At 39.7% G+C, this 16,724-nt stretch overlaps 1 protein-coding gene across 3 annotated transcripts in view; it reads left to right on the forward strand.

Moving 5' to 3' along the window:
• Nucleotides 1–16,724, forward strand: part of LOC122554545 (adhesion G-protein coupled receptor D2-like) — a 292,263-nt gene that overhangs the window by 113,581 nt on the left and 161,958 nt on the right. For 2 of the 3 annotated variants that reach the window (XM_043699744.1, XM_043699743.1), the window contains exon 21: nt 7,751–7,792. The exons of the other annotated variant lie outside the window; for it this stretch is intronic. In XM_043699744.1, the coding sequence (XP_043555679.1) occupies nt 7,751–7,792 (42 nt within the window). The remainder of the gene's footprint in view (nt 1–7,750; nt 7,793–16,724) is intronic. 3 annotated transcript variants of the gene reach the window in all.

A 16,724-nucleotide genomic window follows, 5' to 3' on the forward strand; every position in this document is an offset into this window, starting at 1 on the left:
AATTAGTAACAATTTAATTTTTGAATATGATATCGACACAAATTTGTTGTGAATAATGCCTTTTTAATATTTCATTAGATAGCTGTAAGTTTGTGAATCTCTAGTGGTTGGTAACAGCAGTCCTGAGATGCATTATTGCTAATTTGAAGACTAATTTGGTAGATTGATATGGTGTCATTCATCCTTCATGTCGTGTAGTGTAAAGTGTTTGCAATTGGAATTTTAAAAAGAAACAAGTAGCCACTTACACCTCCAGCTCCTTTGCTGTAGCTGGTGAATTTTGTATGAAACTGGTGTCAACTGCTATTATATATTTGCAGTGAAAAATAGAAACTTGTCCCTGGCTCTCCTTGTCGTGGCACACTCTGTCTTTAATCATACTTTTCATCAGTACATTGAAATTTCGGTTACCAAGGACAACATCATAAATAAATCTGTTTGTTGAGTTTTACTTGCAACTTCCGAAGTTTGTGCACTTAGTGTGAGTGAGGAAGAGAGGCGGTCGTCTGTGGAAATTTATAATCATTTATTACATATGTGTGAAGCGAAGAAGGAATAAAAGCATGAAGGCATACATCCATAAACTGAGGCAGAAAGCCTAAATGAAAACTAAAGTGAATTCCTGGGTCTTGTCAGAATGTAATGAGAAACTAGGGCTTTTATTCATAGTGGCGGAAGATACATTTGCTCTCAATCTCTTTTTAGCAGTAAATGCTTCACTGATATATCACATCAAATTTGAACAGAAATATTTGTGCTCTGCATTATAGCAAAGCTTTGGGAATTACTACATGGTTGAATAGATTCTGTGAAGGTTTATAGCATATATGGTCACAGTTATTATATTTAATCATAATATATCTAATTCATCGTATTTTGCCCAGCTGTATGTGACTTGGAGTAACATTTTATGCTATAAAAATATACCATAGTGCTGCAGTTTTTATGGTAGTAAATTGCTTAGTAATAAAGAACACTATTCTATTATTTAAACACTTTTTTTATTGTATGTTGATTGTTAGAAATGATGTTTAATCTACAAAATAAAAAGCTGGGCATCTGGAAGGCAGTTTTGAGCTTAATGCACTCGAGAACATGTTCCTCTCTAGTCCAATTAATGCCATATGCTCTCTCCAACAGAGGCTACACTCAAGGTTCTTTGTTCGCTTTCCTTACACTTTCAAGACTGACCAGGGATAATCAGCAAAGGGAGCTGGCTAATTATTCTGAGAGTATTTGTAAGCTTGACATCATCCAAAATTCCATCGCCCATATCCTAACTTGTACCAAGCCCAGCGCAAACCACCAGTGCTCCCTGACCGACATTATTGGTTCCCGGTTAAGCAATGGCACAATTTTAAAACGTTGACGTTTATTTTCAAATCCTTTCCACGGCCTTTCCCCTCCCTCTTTCTGTAACCACCTCCAATCCCATAACCTTTCCCCTGTGTTCTTCTAATTCTGATCTCTTACAGTATCTCTGACTTTAATTGCTTCTATGCTCTGGAATTTTATCCCTAAATTTTTCTGCCTCTTTCCTTTGTTTTCCATCAAGACACACCATGAAAACTTTCTTTTTGACCCCAAGCTTTTGGTCATTTGTTTTGATATCTCATTAGGTGTTTTAGTATCATATTTTCTCCTTTAATATCCCTGTAGGTATTATGTCGATACCATTAAAGGGTAAGGGGTGGAAATACCCTTTCCAGTCTTCCACCCTGCACCATCTTACCAACAATGTGAGAGGTGGCAAGTGCTCTCTATTTAAAAGGCCAATGCTTGACCACTGATGTTGTTATTTTGTCAGTGGTGGGCAACTTTAATGAAAAATTATTGTAATGCTTAAAATTTTGTGTTTTAACATTGAAGGTAGTTATAATAATATTTCTTGTGCTAGGCACATTAAGTTAGAGTGTAGGTAAATTTAAGTAATGCAGTTTCCATATGCATGATGAGTGTCTGCCAAACATTACACTATTGATTTGGAACTCGTTAAATCAAATGAGTTCTTGTTAATAAGGAGATTTACAAATCATTAGTGTACATTGGCACTTTTTTTTCTGTTAAATGTATGAATTGAAATATAGTTGTAATGAATTATGCTGAAGAAATGTCAATATTTTCAAATCCTGAAATCAATGGATAACGTATTCTGGGGTCTGTAGTCAACATTGTAATGTCCCATTTTAGTGTAAAATGGATGTAGCAAGAAACCTTAGCAATGGCAAGGTACATGCACAAGCACTCAGATGATTGCTAAATTTGACAGGGTCATTCTTTTTAGGTAGTCATAGCTGGTAAATGAGTGCAGGCTTTATTTACTGAAATGAGACTTTTTTTTGCCCAATTCTGGATCTGTTTCTGAAATTGGTGATAAGTGTTCAGAGATTGCTGCAATCTTCAACTTTAATTTCAGACTCTGTAGGAGTCTAACCAGTGCTGCTTGATGGAACACTTGCCAGGATGAGTGCAGCTCCAAAAACAATCAAGAAGTTTGACACCATTCAGGACAAAGCAGCTCACTTGAATGGCATTTCATTGCAAATATTCATTCCCTTAGCAGCAACAGTGTGTACCATCTACAGAAATTCACTAGGGCTTCTTAGCACATTCCAAACCATAGCCACTACATTCTAGAAGGAAAAAGCTAGCAGGTACATGGGAGCAATACCATCTGCAAGTTCCTTTCCAAACTACTCATCATCTTTACTTGGGAATATATTGCCATTTCTTAAGTGTTGCTGGGTCAAAATCCTAAAGACATTGTGCGTCTACCAATCCCAAATGGATTGTCACAGTTCAAGAAGGCAGCTCATCACCACCACCTTCAGCAAGATTAAGGATGAGCAATAAAGGCCGATCCAGCAGTGCTGCCCACACCCCTTGAGTGAATAAAAAGAAAGTTCACCTGGGTGACATAAAAGAATTACCCAGAGGTATTTTTTACCTTACCACAAGGGGGCACCTCCTAAATTAACGCTGTGTCCTTTACTCCAATCCCCATTAATTGGCCCCTTATGTAGGTCTCAAATCCTCCCATTCTGTTTTACATGGTCATCTTCAATTATGTGATTGTAGGTTGAAGTTCATCACTGACTTTTTTTTCACATTTGGAAGTGCAATCCCACACAACCAAATGGCTTTTTTTCTGCCACCATATTACCTGTGGCAAGTTTTACCTATTAATCAGCACCACCATTAAATCACCCGTGTTTCCAATTGTTCAAATTATGTCCAGAGGCCATTCAGGGCAATACAACAACACCAACGGTGAGGGAGAGGGCTAAATCAAAATGGAGTTGGAAGAAGAGAAAAGGCATTCTACCCTTGCTATGGCTGTCCGGTTTGTCTCCTAGTTACAGAGCCTTCTCACAATTAACATTGTTGCTGACTTTGTCCTGCATAATGGGCAGCAGCTGCTCTGTCACAAGTTCTTGATGACTGTGGCCTCATATTAATTTGGAATCTTTTTCTTCAATTTTTCAGAATGTCCTTTTTCCTTGTTGCAAAGACATCAGGCCATGAGCTGTGGAAGCTCCAGAAAATCCCTGGTCAAGTCTTTGAACACAGTGTACATAATAAGAGAAATCTTCCTGTGCTATTACAACAAGGTCTCAGGATTTTGGTCGCACAACTGAAAACCTAGGCAAAACAATTAGTCACCCAAAATTAACTGGTAATTTAATCTCTTGGGTGACATCAGAACTCACAGAAAAATATTGAAGGATCATTTCTAAAAGCCAGGAGACATGTAGAATATAATCCAAATGCTTCCATGTCTGATGCAGAGTTCTTATTGTTGGCCACAGTCCTTTTCAGTGTCTGACTTCTCATCTGGTTTATTTTACATTTCCTCCATGCAGACAAACGTGTACGTCAGATTGTTTTTGTGTGTGCAAATATGTGTGTGTGTGCATGTTTTGTGTGCATATGTATGTACAAATGTGCACATCAATAATTTCCAAATTGTCACCTATGTTCGGAAGGATGAATGGTGAAAGGACAATGCTGCTATCACTCTAAAGCTGCTGTCCTTTATATTTAGCTGGGACCAGATGGATCTCATTGCTTATTGACTAGGTGCAAAAGATACAGTGCTGATGAAAGGGCTTTTGCCCGAAGCATCAATTTTCCTGCTCCTCAGATGCTGCCTGACTGGCTGTGCTTTTCCAGCACCACTCTAATGTAGACTCTGCTTTCCAGCATCTGCAATCCTCACTTTTGCCTGCAAAAGAAACAATATCTCAATGACTAGCAAGTGTACAACATCTTCAAGTGATTGTCACCATCCATTGCATATTGCGTCGACCAGCAGAAGACCAGCCATAGTGGCTAACAGTGTTCCATGACAAACCCTCTTGATTGCTCTCTTCGGCTAGAATCCTGCTACCGGAATTTCTTCACAGTTCACACTCACTGCTATTCTGTCTTATTATGATGTATATCATGTTCAAAGACAGGGCCAGGGATTTTTCTGGAGTTTTCTCAGCTCTTTGGGTACCTGAGCACCCAATTCTCAGATTAATCCTCAGCTTATTCTCCTCTGGCACTCATGTCTTATAGTCACCCTTCACAAATAGTGTTTTTCCACCTGACCACAAGCCATTAAACAGCTTTGACCTGTTGTAGGACTTCCTGAGTACACAGTTTGTCTTCAATCCTGTGAAGAGACATTTCTTTATAATATTAAATTACATAATCATCATTAATAGTAATGAAACTCCCAATGTTAGTGCTTCTATTTATTGCAGTGTTATTGTGCTTTAACATGAACATGCATCTACAATATATTAAAGTAAAAGTTGGCCTGCTATGCAAAGCTAGCTTCCATCATTGTTAAATTGCTTATTTCTCCGATAATCAATGTTCATATGTTTTTCCGTTTTGCTGGTTTCAGTGAAAACAAATTGTTGACCTGATTCGGACTTTGGTTAGGTGAGAGAAAGGCAGAGATAACAGCTAGGCTTGTATCTGATAGAGTTTAGAAGAGTCAAAATCATAGATACTTTCATTAAAAGAAAGTGACTGCTAGCCAAAAAGCTGATAGAAAATTGTCCTTTTACAATTGGAAATTAGGATATAAAAACCGGGAAGTGTTGCTCCAATTATACGAAACTCTGGTTAGATGCAGACGCCAGGTACAGATCTGGGCGTCATTCCTCCAAAACAATGGCTTGGTCTTGGAAGGAATGCAGCACAAATACACTAAAATATTACAGGGGCTCCAGAGTTAGATTGTAAGAGAAGTTCTACGTCATCAAGGTTTGCATTTCCTGGAATATAGAGAGTTTAAGGATAGTTTTGTTTATGTTTTTAAGATTTTGGAAGAGTAAATAGAAAATCCTTGTGGGGACTCAAGAACAAGAGGGCATTCCTTAAGATCAGATCTAGGCCATTCACAGAGAAGATGGAGGAATGTGAAAGGTGATGGAAGAGTGGTCTCACTCCCACAAAACAAAGCAGGAGATGCAAGTTAAATTAATGATTTTAAGTAGAGCTTTTTTTTCCAGCTAGCTATGGCATTAAGGGATATGGAACCAAGGCAGATTGTGTAGGATAGAGATCAGCTGTGATCTGACTGAATGGCTGTAGGAGCATAATGGCTTGCTCAATGTTCAGGTACATTGTGTGGCATCAACTAATATTAAACAAATTCAATTTTCACTGATATGGGCAACAAGTGCCTAAATTTTTGATTGTCTTACATTGGTCTAAAAGTGCTCTCTGACTGTCCACCAGATATTTGTACTCTCTGCTACTCTCTCCCCACCCTCACCCTCCCCTAGCTTATCTCTCCACGCTTCAGGCTCTCTGCCTTTATTCCTGATTAAGTGCTTTTGCCCGAAACATCGATTTTGCTGAAGCTCCTCGATGCTGCCTGAATTGCTGTGCTCTTCCAGCACCATTGATCCAGAATCCACCAGATATTTAATGCAATAGCAGACAGTTCAGTTCTTTATTAAAATTTTAAAAGGCAATTGTTAAATTTCAGGCAAATGTACATGTAACTGAACACTTCCTGGCATGAGATAAAGTGGTGTGAGTTGTCCTTTTTGGAGGTGATTTCACAGCTGAAGTTAAGGAAATTTGGCATTTACATATGTCTTTCCTTCATAATTAATTATAATGATAGGGTAGTCATTTTGTGTAGTATAGAGTTCCATTACAGAAATGTGATGAAACAGCAATTTTTAATTTTGCATTGTGTTAGTTGCATTGATCAGGGTACTGTGAGAACTTGACTGGTCTTTTTCGTTTCGTATGAACATGCAAATTAGGAGCAGGAGTGTGCCCCTCAGACCCTCAAACCTACCCTACCATTCAATTACATGGTGGTTGATCTAACTGTGCCACATTCCTGCCTTAAAAAATATTTTAAGACTCTGTTTCCACTGCCTTTTCAGGAAGATAGTTTCAAAGACTCATGACGCTCTGTGAGAAATACTTCTCCTCACCTTGCTGTTAAATGGATCACCCCTGATTGTTAAACAGAGACTACTGGTTCTAGATTCTCCCAAACAGGAAACATCCTTTCCACATTCACCTGTCAAGACCCCTCAGAATCTTAAATCTTTCAGTCAAGTCATCCTTCACTCTTCTAAACTCTAGCCTGTCCAACCTGTACATACCAGATAGGAGTCTTGTAAAATTCTGAACAGCCTCCAATACATTTACGTCCTTTCTTAAATAAGGAGACCTATAGTGCACAAGGTACTTAGATTTGGCCTCACCAATGGCCTGTATAACTGAAGCATAACCTCCTTATATTTGTATTCAATTCCACTCACAATAAACAATAATGTTCAACTGGCTTAGCTAATTACCTGCTGTACTTTTACACTAATCTATTGTGATTCATGCATGAGGATTCCAAAATCCCTCTATATCTCAGAGCTCTGCAGTCTTTCACTGTTTGGATAATTTGTTTCTTTTTGAATCTCCCTGCCAAAATGGACAACTACGTTTTTTGTCACATTATACTTCATTCACTATATCTTTGCCCACTCGATTCACCTATCTACACCCCTTTGTAACTTCCCTGTATCCTCTTCATAGCTTACTTTTCTAGGTAGCAACCACACACTCAATCCCTTTGCACAAGTCACTTATACATACTGTAAATATTCATGCATGGAACCATTAATGTCCATCTGTATTGGTAGGCAGAGGCCTGTGTTTCACTCCTTACTTGAAGGATATCATGTCGGAAAATTTAGCATTCCTCAGTTTTGCAAAGAACTGTCAGCCTAAATTATGTGATTAAATCCTGGAGTGGGGCTTGAACCCCTGACCTTCTGACATTCACAAAAGTGTTGTCAGTAGAATTGAGGCAGCACTCAAAGTGGTACAGAATCTTCAGCAAGTTTAGCTGAATTTATACTGCACATTTTGTGTTTTGGAGATTTGCAGTGATGCAGCATATGTAATATCATTCATCCTAATGAGGTTCTGCATCAAAACTGATTGTGCTAATTGTGGTGGTAATTTCAATGGAACCAGTTCCTTTTCAAGGCCCTCAATTGTCCTGATAACCTTGATTACTATTCAGTTGGGTAACAGAGATTTGTAAAGAACTGCTTTCCTTTGTGGTAGACACTTGAGCTCTGGTTCATGAAATTGAAAAATAAAAATTGACCTTGTCAGCTGTAAAAGCCTCTTTGTGTTAGTTCTCAGGAAACTTTGTTTCAGAATTGTGAGTGAAAAAAATGATTACAGTTAACAGCTTTTTCCCCTCCTTTTGTCTTTATAGGGTCTCTTCATCTTCCTGATATATGGAGTGTACAACACAGAGGTAAGGCTAGTTATAGTGTCTCAAGGCTGACAGTCTGGATGAGAGAAGTGACAGGCTTCTGATCTCACAGAAGGACAGAGCAGCTCTTCGCATGAGTGTCCTACTGCCCTTCATGCTTGGACTGCCCCATATGCATTCAGGTTTACCATTAAACACTGACAACCAGATGGAAAAGGACACATTTCTCATAGTCACATACCAATATTTCAAAGTCCTTTTTATTTTTCAAGCATCCCAAGTTTACAGAGTGATGGGTATTTAAGATTTAGAACTTTTCTTCGTGTGATGGACTGGTTCTTTTGATGAAGACTGAAAGATTAAATACCAAGGTGTAAGATGTTGTGGAGTACAGTGTTGCAGAAAAACATAACATTATTATTATCTCATGAGATTTTGTTATTTTCTCTGTTGACCAGCATAAGATCATTTCTCAAAAGAAACAGTCTATATATCTGATTGCTAATACTTATTATACAGCATCATCATTTCATATTTAGTTTCCATTTCAAATCCTTTATAAATTGCTTTGATGGTGTATAGCAGATAACAGACAGAAGTAGTGTAATAGATTTACACTGTAAGGTCAAATTGCAAGATCGTAGCTTTTAAAAAAAATGATTCTTGTGGTCAATTTCATATTCCAATTGGTTTGAAACCATGGTTTCAATCTCAGTAGAAGATGAACTATCTTGAAAGGGGTGCCACAAGAAAATTGATCAAGTGTTCTTTATCAGTGTCTTCAATAGGTTGGGGTTATGACCAGTTAGTGAGGATGTTGTTTGTACATGTGCAGATGCAAAAATGCGGTATAAAACCAGGCAATTGAAGGACAGAACCTGCGGCCTCATCCTTCAATTGTCCAGCCTATCCTCAATTTCCCAGTGCAGCAAACGGGCGTTATTGCTTAATTTGTCACTGAAGGTTATTCTCTCTCAGCCAGTAAAAACTATTCTTCACATATGTCAAATATCGCTTCCTTCTAGCATAACTCTATTGAGTTGACTCTTGAATGAGTGGACTAATTCCACAAAGAATATCTGCAAGAAAAGATAAGTTTTCAATTCTGTTTGACTGAAACAGGGAATGCATTGAAACTCCAAAACTGAAAGTAAACAGATGCTGTTACAGAAGAATGAAATCTGTTTAGGTGGAATACACAGCTAAATTAGATTGCTGATTTGCTCTATGATCATAAATTTCAAAACACCAGAACAAACTAATTTCATGAACACAGTAAATTTATTAAAGATGACTGAGGGATAAAACTGAATATAATTATACAGTATTAAAACTGATATTACATAATTCTTCACTCAATAAATAGTTGTGTCATAATTGAGTGTAGGGCTGAGTGAAAATATAAAGCTGGAGTGTTTATTGTTAAAATGAAGTTGCTGAGTGTTCAAATGGTTAAAAAAACAAATCACACTGACAATCACATCCCTGGAGTGCTGTGGTGGTCTGAAGACATTGAGATGAGGTTCTGCATCCTACTAACAGGAACAAATCTCTTGTCACCTCTGACATTTAGATATAAGTATGATATGATACAAATGCACATGTTACAGCCTCTTTAAATAAAGTATGTGGCAGACATTCATTATAGAAATGAGTTTCTCATGAGAATTGATTGCTCCCCTGGTAGAGTGTTGCGTTAGCCATGGAAATTGTTAACCAGAATGGTCAGAACATTGGTCATTTACAAGGGCAGCTGCCTGTGTAAAAAATATTGATGAGCTCGAATTTAAGCAATTTGGGGCAAAGGTTGAGACGTGAACTATACAGGAATTTATGGTTTGTACAACGGTGGACAACATGCAGAACGAATGAATAGCAAGGAATTATTAAAAGTCTCTGATCTGATTTTTAGGCCCTCAGACAACTTGAAAAGGAACTTGCAGTTGTTTATAAGCACCAGTTAACTTTGGATTAAAATATTATTCGATGATAATGGCTCTCTCTTCAAGTATTATCCCTCTCCCTTTTAAGTCTGCCATCACCACTCGGTTCCTTAAAAAAATCAAGCCTTGGTCCTGCTGTCCTTGCAAGCTGATACTTCATTTCTGACCCCACTTTCCTCTCCAAAGTCCTTGCTTGTCTTTTTCTGAACTCCAGGTTTCAACGCCTCCCACCCTGTGGTAGTACTGAAGTAGTCCCTATGAACGTCACAAATGACAACCTAAGAGACAATGATAAACTAACCCACATCATCGTTCTTGGTCTCTGTGCACTCAGTGATGCAGTTGATTATCTCATTCTCCTCTACTGCTTGTCTCCCATTGTCCAGATGGGTGGCACTGTAGTCACTTGGTTCCACTCATATCCAACTAATTACAGGCAGTGCAGTACTAACAATGGCTTCACTTTCTACTTCCACATGTTATTGCTGGTGTGCATAAGGATCTATCTTTGCTCCATTCCTATATTTCATCAACATATTACTTGGTGAAGTAATCTGAAACTGCACTATCAGTTTTTACATGCACATTGATATCACCAAGCTCCACCTCCCCATTATTCTCTCGACTTCTCCACTGTCTCTCAATTAGCAGACTGTTTATCTGACATTCAGTACTGGAGAAACAGAAACTTTCTCCAATTAAGTATTGGGTAGACCGAAGCCACTGTTTTTGATGCCTGTTGCAAACTGCCTTCCATAGTTTTCAATTCAGCCCATGCCTTGACAACAGTCAAGGGGTGATACCAGTCTGTCCACATCCTGGATTTTCCATTTGACCCAAGAAGAGCTTATGTATCCATCCCATCACCGATGTCAGCTATTTCCACTTTTGCAACGTTGCTTGATTTTGAAGATTTGTGGTTCATTTGCATCTGAAGCTTTCATTTGTGCCTTTGTTACTCCTCAAGTATCCTATCACACTTGTGGCTGGTCTCCACACTCTGAGATCCAAATCTTTACTGTCCATATCTTGCATATCATCTCCTGCTAACCCATCATGCCTGTGTTCACTGATGTACGTTAGTTTGCAATCGAACAACATGCTGATTTAAAAAATTCTCGATTAGGGGTGCTGAAAAAGCACAGCAGTTCAGGCAGCATCCGAGGAGCAGTAGCCCTTCATCAGGAATACACTGAATAACCTGTCACAAAGGTTACAGAGCTGCGCCCAATGCTGTTAGTGTCATGTTGCTTCCAGCATGTGAATGTCTGTCGCCAGGGAGAAGTTGCTGGCTGCCCTGGACAGCTAGTCTCAGAGACTGCTGGAACTGCACATAGACCTGCACGCCATTGCTCAGTACCAATGGCAAGGCAACAGCAGACATAAGAACATAAGAACTAGCAGCAGGGGGAGGCCATCTGGCCCTTCAAGCCTGCTCCACCATTCAATAAGGTCATGGCTGATCTTTTCATGGCCTCAGCTCCATTTAAAATTATATAGCTGTACTCCTGATGAAGGGCTTTTGCCTGAAATGTCGATTTTACTGCTTCTCGGATGCTGCCTGACCTGCTGTGCTTTTCCAGCACCACTAATCCAGAATCTGTTTTCCAGCATCTGCAGTCATTGTTTTTACCTGATTTAAAAAATTCTCAAGGAGAAAGTGAGGACTGCAGATGCTGGAGATCAGAGCTGAAAATGTGTTGCTGGAAAAGCGCAGCAGGTCAGGCAGCATCCAAGGAGCAGGAGAATCAACGTTTCAGGCATGAGCCGTCTCAGTCAAATCCCTCAAACTCAGCACCGCCTTCCTAACCTGCAATCTTCTTCCTGACCTCGCCGCCCCCACCCCCATTCCAGCCTATCACCCTCACCTTGACCTCCTTCCACCTATCACATTTCCAACACCCCTTCCCCAAGTCCCTCCTCCCTACTTTTTATCTTACCTGCTGGACACACTTTCTTAATTCCTGAAGAAGGGCTCATGCCCGAAACGTCGATTCTCCTGCTCCTTGGATGCTGCCTGACCTGCTGCGCTTTTCCAGCAACACATTTTCAGCTTAAAAAATTCTCAGCCTTGTTTCAAATCTCTCCATGGGCTAATAACTCCTTGTTGCTTAAAGGTGTCTGTGTTCATCTAATAGTGGACTCTTGCGTATCTGGCTTTTAATCTCTCCATCTCTGCTGGCTCTGCATTCGGTTGCCACAACCATAAGCTCTGGAATCTGTTCTTTGCAACTCTCCACCTCATTTTCTTCCTTCAAGATACTCAAATCTTACCTCTTTGGCCAAACTTTTGATTCTCTTTTAATATCTCCTTCAGTGCCTCAAAGTCATATTTTGTTTTATAATGCTCCTGTTAAATATGCCATCTAAATATATTTTATTGTTGAACTTTCATCTTATACCTCAGATTGCTGTATTAATATCTCTCTACTCACCCTTAAGTCCTAGTCTGTACTAAATTTAGCAAGAGATCATTTGCAATTAAAAAGTGAAATGTGGTGATCAGCTAAGTTCAGCTGTGATTGCTGCTTGCTGAAGTTTCACTCGTTTGTGATCTAGCTAAAGTTCCTTGAAGTCCCGAGGAGGACTATGGATCCTGGTCTCATGGAAATTTGATTACTTTAGCCAGGGCATGGGACAGGGGAGTACATCAGGGCCCAATAACTGGAGCATAGGGCTGTATGGCCTCACAGTGTTCTGGGCAAGGACTGGGCCTGGGGGTCAGGTCACGATCAGTCCTAGGGCCTGTGAATTCTGTTTCTGCCGCATTCCTGATGAAGGGCTTTTGCCCGAAATGTCGATTTTACTGCTCCTCGGATGCTGCCTGAACTGCTGTGCTTTTCCAGCACCACTAATCCAGAATTCTGTTTCAGTCCCAAGTTTAGCCTCAATTAGACTATCTTGTCATGGCAGGTCACCTCTGCTGTTACACATGTGCCTATTATTGATTTCTCCATTAACTCACTGATACGCTGATATCCAATCCAAAGATAGCATCTATTTGCTGGAAAGATCAAGCTCAGTCTCACTGATCTCACCAATTCCTGCACAGCCTTAACCTAGTCAGGCTGCTTGTCTGATATTTTCTGGTACTAGATGATATGGAATTTCCTAGAGTTAATCATTAGGGAGGTGACTGCTGTATTGCAAAGGGTTAATTTGAATATGTAAATAAAACAGCCTTCATTGTCTGTGGACAGGTTGTCCCTCGAAGCCTTTTGGTAGAGGCTTAGTATTGACTTGCTCTTAATACTTGCTATGTTTAAATGAAGGGTAACGTTTGTCAACAACCAAGACTCCTGCAATATTTATCAATCCAGACACATCAAAACTAGAATAGGAGAAAAGCCATTGTCTTCATCCCCTGTCACAAATTCTATCCACTTATTCTACCTTCTCTTGAGGCTGAGCCAGTCTGTTCACAATCTCAGGTCTTATTTGACCATTTGTAACTCTGCCTTGCCTCAGCTAAACTGCTGCTAAAAGCTCACCCATGTTTCTTGCGTTCAGACTCCCCTATTCCAATGTCTTCCTCACTATCATAATCCATCTTCACAGACCTGAGCAGTTCCAAAATGTCGTGTACAGGTTCATCCTCTGTTGGCTGTTGTCTTTTGGTTCCAGCACATTCCCTACTGAATTTTATTTAATTTTCTAATTTTAAAATTCTCATCCTTGTGTCTGATTTCCTCCATGACATCATCTTTCTGTATTCCTGGTGTCCTAGAACCCTCTTGGATCTGATTTTCCAATTCCGCACTCCCTTTATCTGACTGTTCTTGGACCTCAACTTGAATTCCATCTCAAAACCACTCTGCTTTTTCAACTCTTTCCCTTCTTGTGAACATCTTCCTTTAGGGCCACTTCTTTTATCAAGTATTTAGCTGCCTACTTTGAAGGCTGAGTTCCATTAGGATGGATTACAGATGCAAATAGCCACATTGTGAATACAAAACTTTCACACTGTGCCATTGCCTAGGAGCAGTTCCGGGGTTTATTCCATTCACCACAAGTGGATCATGGATATCACTCATGAAGAAGGAGTAGGAAAGAATGAAGACAATGTGCAAGTGATGAAAGAGGTTTGTTATGCTATTTGACAAATTGACAATTATGTTTCTCAAATATACAAAGTCAATCAAGGGCAGTGAGCTGGATCATTTTGAATAGAACATGAGCAACATCAATGTCTTTGTTAAGCAGATTTACAGATGGTTGCTCCCCAATCCCAAAGAAAATGTTGAAATTGTTTCACACTTACAGTGAAAGGTATAAGTTGAAATAACATTTTTGAGAGCGAACAGAGTGAATTTCCTCTTAGCTACACTGACCTTTGACCTTGGAATCCCACAGGAGTTAATCTGCGCTGTCACATAAATGCCATCATGAAAGCCTCTGTACTATGGGATACATTTAGAATTGAAGTTTAGCCAGTGCAAACATAATTTTGATTTTGAAGCGATGCTGAATTCACATGGTATTACTTAGATCTGATCAACAGAGGTGTAACAGACTCCTAATATGGGGAATGGTATTCTGCAGAAGTCCTGTATTAAGCAAGGCTTTGACTCCAGAATTGTAAATGGCAAGAAGGACAGTGTAGAACTTCAAAGGGAAATTGTTAATTTGTGGGTGGATAGGTGGCAGATGAAATTCAATGTAGAGACATTTGAGGTGACATCCTTTAGTACAAAGAATGTGGAGAGACAGTAGAAAATAAAGGGTACTTTTCTATAGGATGTACAGGAGCAGAGAGACCTGGGTGTGTGTGTACATGTGACATTAAAGGTGGCAGAGAGAATTGTAAATAAAGCATGCAATATTTTAAATGTCATTAACAGGTGCATAGAGTATAAAAGAAGGGTGGTTATGATGAATTTGCATAGGACATGGGTTAGACCTCAGCTGTAGTGTTGTGTTCTGGGTGTTGCACTATAGGGTGGACATGAATGCATTGGAGAATGGTTCCAGGGTAGAGACACTTCAATTATAATAAATGATTGGAAAGGTTGGAACTGTCCTCCTTGGAGGCAAAGAGGAGAATTGATGGAAGTTTTCAAACTCGTGAGGCGTCTGGGCAGAATGGCTGGGGAGAAACTGTAAAAGGTCAAGCACCAGACAACACAATTTGCAAAAGAAGTTCATGTCAGATCAAAAGAAATCACAAGATGTAGAGTGCACTGCCTGGAAGTGTGGTAAGGGCAGGTTCAACTGAAGCATTCAGGAAGGCATTGATTTTATTTCAATAATTATCCAATGTGCATGGTTATGGAGAAAAGGCAGGAGATTAGAAGTAAGTCAATATACTTAGCTGGTGCAGACACAATGGGCCAAATGACAATTCTGTGATTCAGACTTGAGGTATAACCAATATTGCAACTGCGGTGTCTTAACAATGACACTGCAGAGACACTGTGCATCGACCTTGAAGTTCCTGGAAAACTAAAATGCTGCAGAACAGAAATAAAAAAAACACAAAATGTTGAAAAGACTCAAAAGGTCAGCAGGTTTTGTGGAGCTAGAAGTGGGGTTAATATTTCAGGTCAATGACCATTCACTGGAACGGCAAAAGGTTGGAGACGTCACAGCTTTTAAACAAATGCAGGGCTTATGGAGGGGAGAGGGGTGGGGAAGAACAAAGGTGGGAGTGGAATCAGTAATCAGTGGGCCAATCATTGCAGATCTCTGAAAATGGGGATATGGGATCAGCTTGTTTGATGGGGGACAAGGCAATGCTTGTTTCACTCTCATTTAGCAGAGGAGCACCAATATGATAAATTATATCCTCTCCCACCCCAGCAATGTGGGATTTCTGTATGTGTATACCTAGTAATGTCCGTGGGGCACTATTCACACTATAATTACTGTCCACATGGTTCCAGCTATATTATTAGATGTAAATATATGTTCCAGGAGTATGCTCTGCTAGCTATATCATTCTTTTACAGCAGTCTTTCAAAAGGAAGCAAAACAAGTTGGTGTTTTTCTCAGGAGGCCTTTCCTCTTGTACCTCTCCCCCGAAGTTTCAAAAGCTGTTGGCTTGTACAACAAGGCAGCGGAAATGCGGTGTCATATACTCACATATTGAGTGATAAGGTCATAAAGTCCATTTTGTTTTTAAGGAGATGGTGATATCACTTACAGCTGCAATTGTTTCCTTTCTGATTTCTGTTCCTTACATGTCAAAGAATCAAGTATCTGGATGGATGAGATAAGCATGAATAACCAGGACAGTAGTAGCTGTCGAACAATACATTTACGACAGGGGATTTAATCCAAAACATTAAACATGTGGAAGTTCACTGAAAATGAACTGTTTTATTTTAATCTTTAAAAATGGGTGGAAACATAGGTGATATTCAACTGGATCTGTAAGGAAAGTAAACTATTAAACTTTCAGATATTGGCCTTCCCCATCACCATAAGGTGAGAGGTGTGAAGAGGTAGGAAGTACTTACTGTTTAGCTCATGTGCTTTGCCCTGAGGTCTAATATAGCATCCAAGGTGTGTGTGTATTCTTCTGAGGTGAGTTGTGTCAGATGTCACAATGGGAAGACCATTGGTTTGGGTGCCCTGAATGATCTCCAAAGATGTTAATGATAGATTGACCAATGTGCAATGTTGATTTTTACACCACTGCTGCCAGTTTGGATCTCAGTGTGTCAGCAAATCAAGTTGCTTAATCAGTGCAGTTAATCATGACAAACCAGCCAGTGTCAAAACTTAAAACCCCATTGTTCCACAAGCCATCACAAACTGTATACAATCCGAATGAGACCACCACAATGACCAACTTGACTGACTCCTACACAGAGCCGAAAATGTGTTGCTGGAAAAGCGCAGCAGGTCAGGCAGCATCCAAGGAACAGGAGAATCGACGTTTCAGGCATAAGCCCTTCTTCAGGAATGGATGCTGCCTGACCTGCTGCGCTTTTCCAGCAACACATTTTCGGCTCTGATCTCCAGCATCTGCAGTCCTCACTGACTCCTTTGCAGGACAAAAACAATTTCCCCCAGGGTTTCACCAGTAA

The sequence above is a fragment of the Chiloscyllium plagiosum genome, chromosome 11, assembly GCF_004010195.1.
Source record: "Chiloscyllium plagiosum isolate BGI_BamShark_2017 chromosome 11, ASM401019v2, whole genome shotgun sequence".
Lineage (NCBI taxonomy): Eukaryota > Metazoa > Chordata > Chondrichthyes > Orectolobiformes > Hemiscylliidae > Chiloscyllium > Chiloscyllium plagiosum.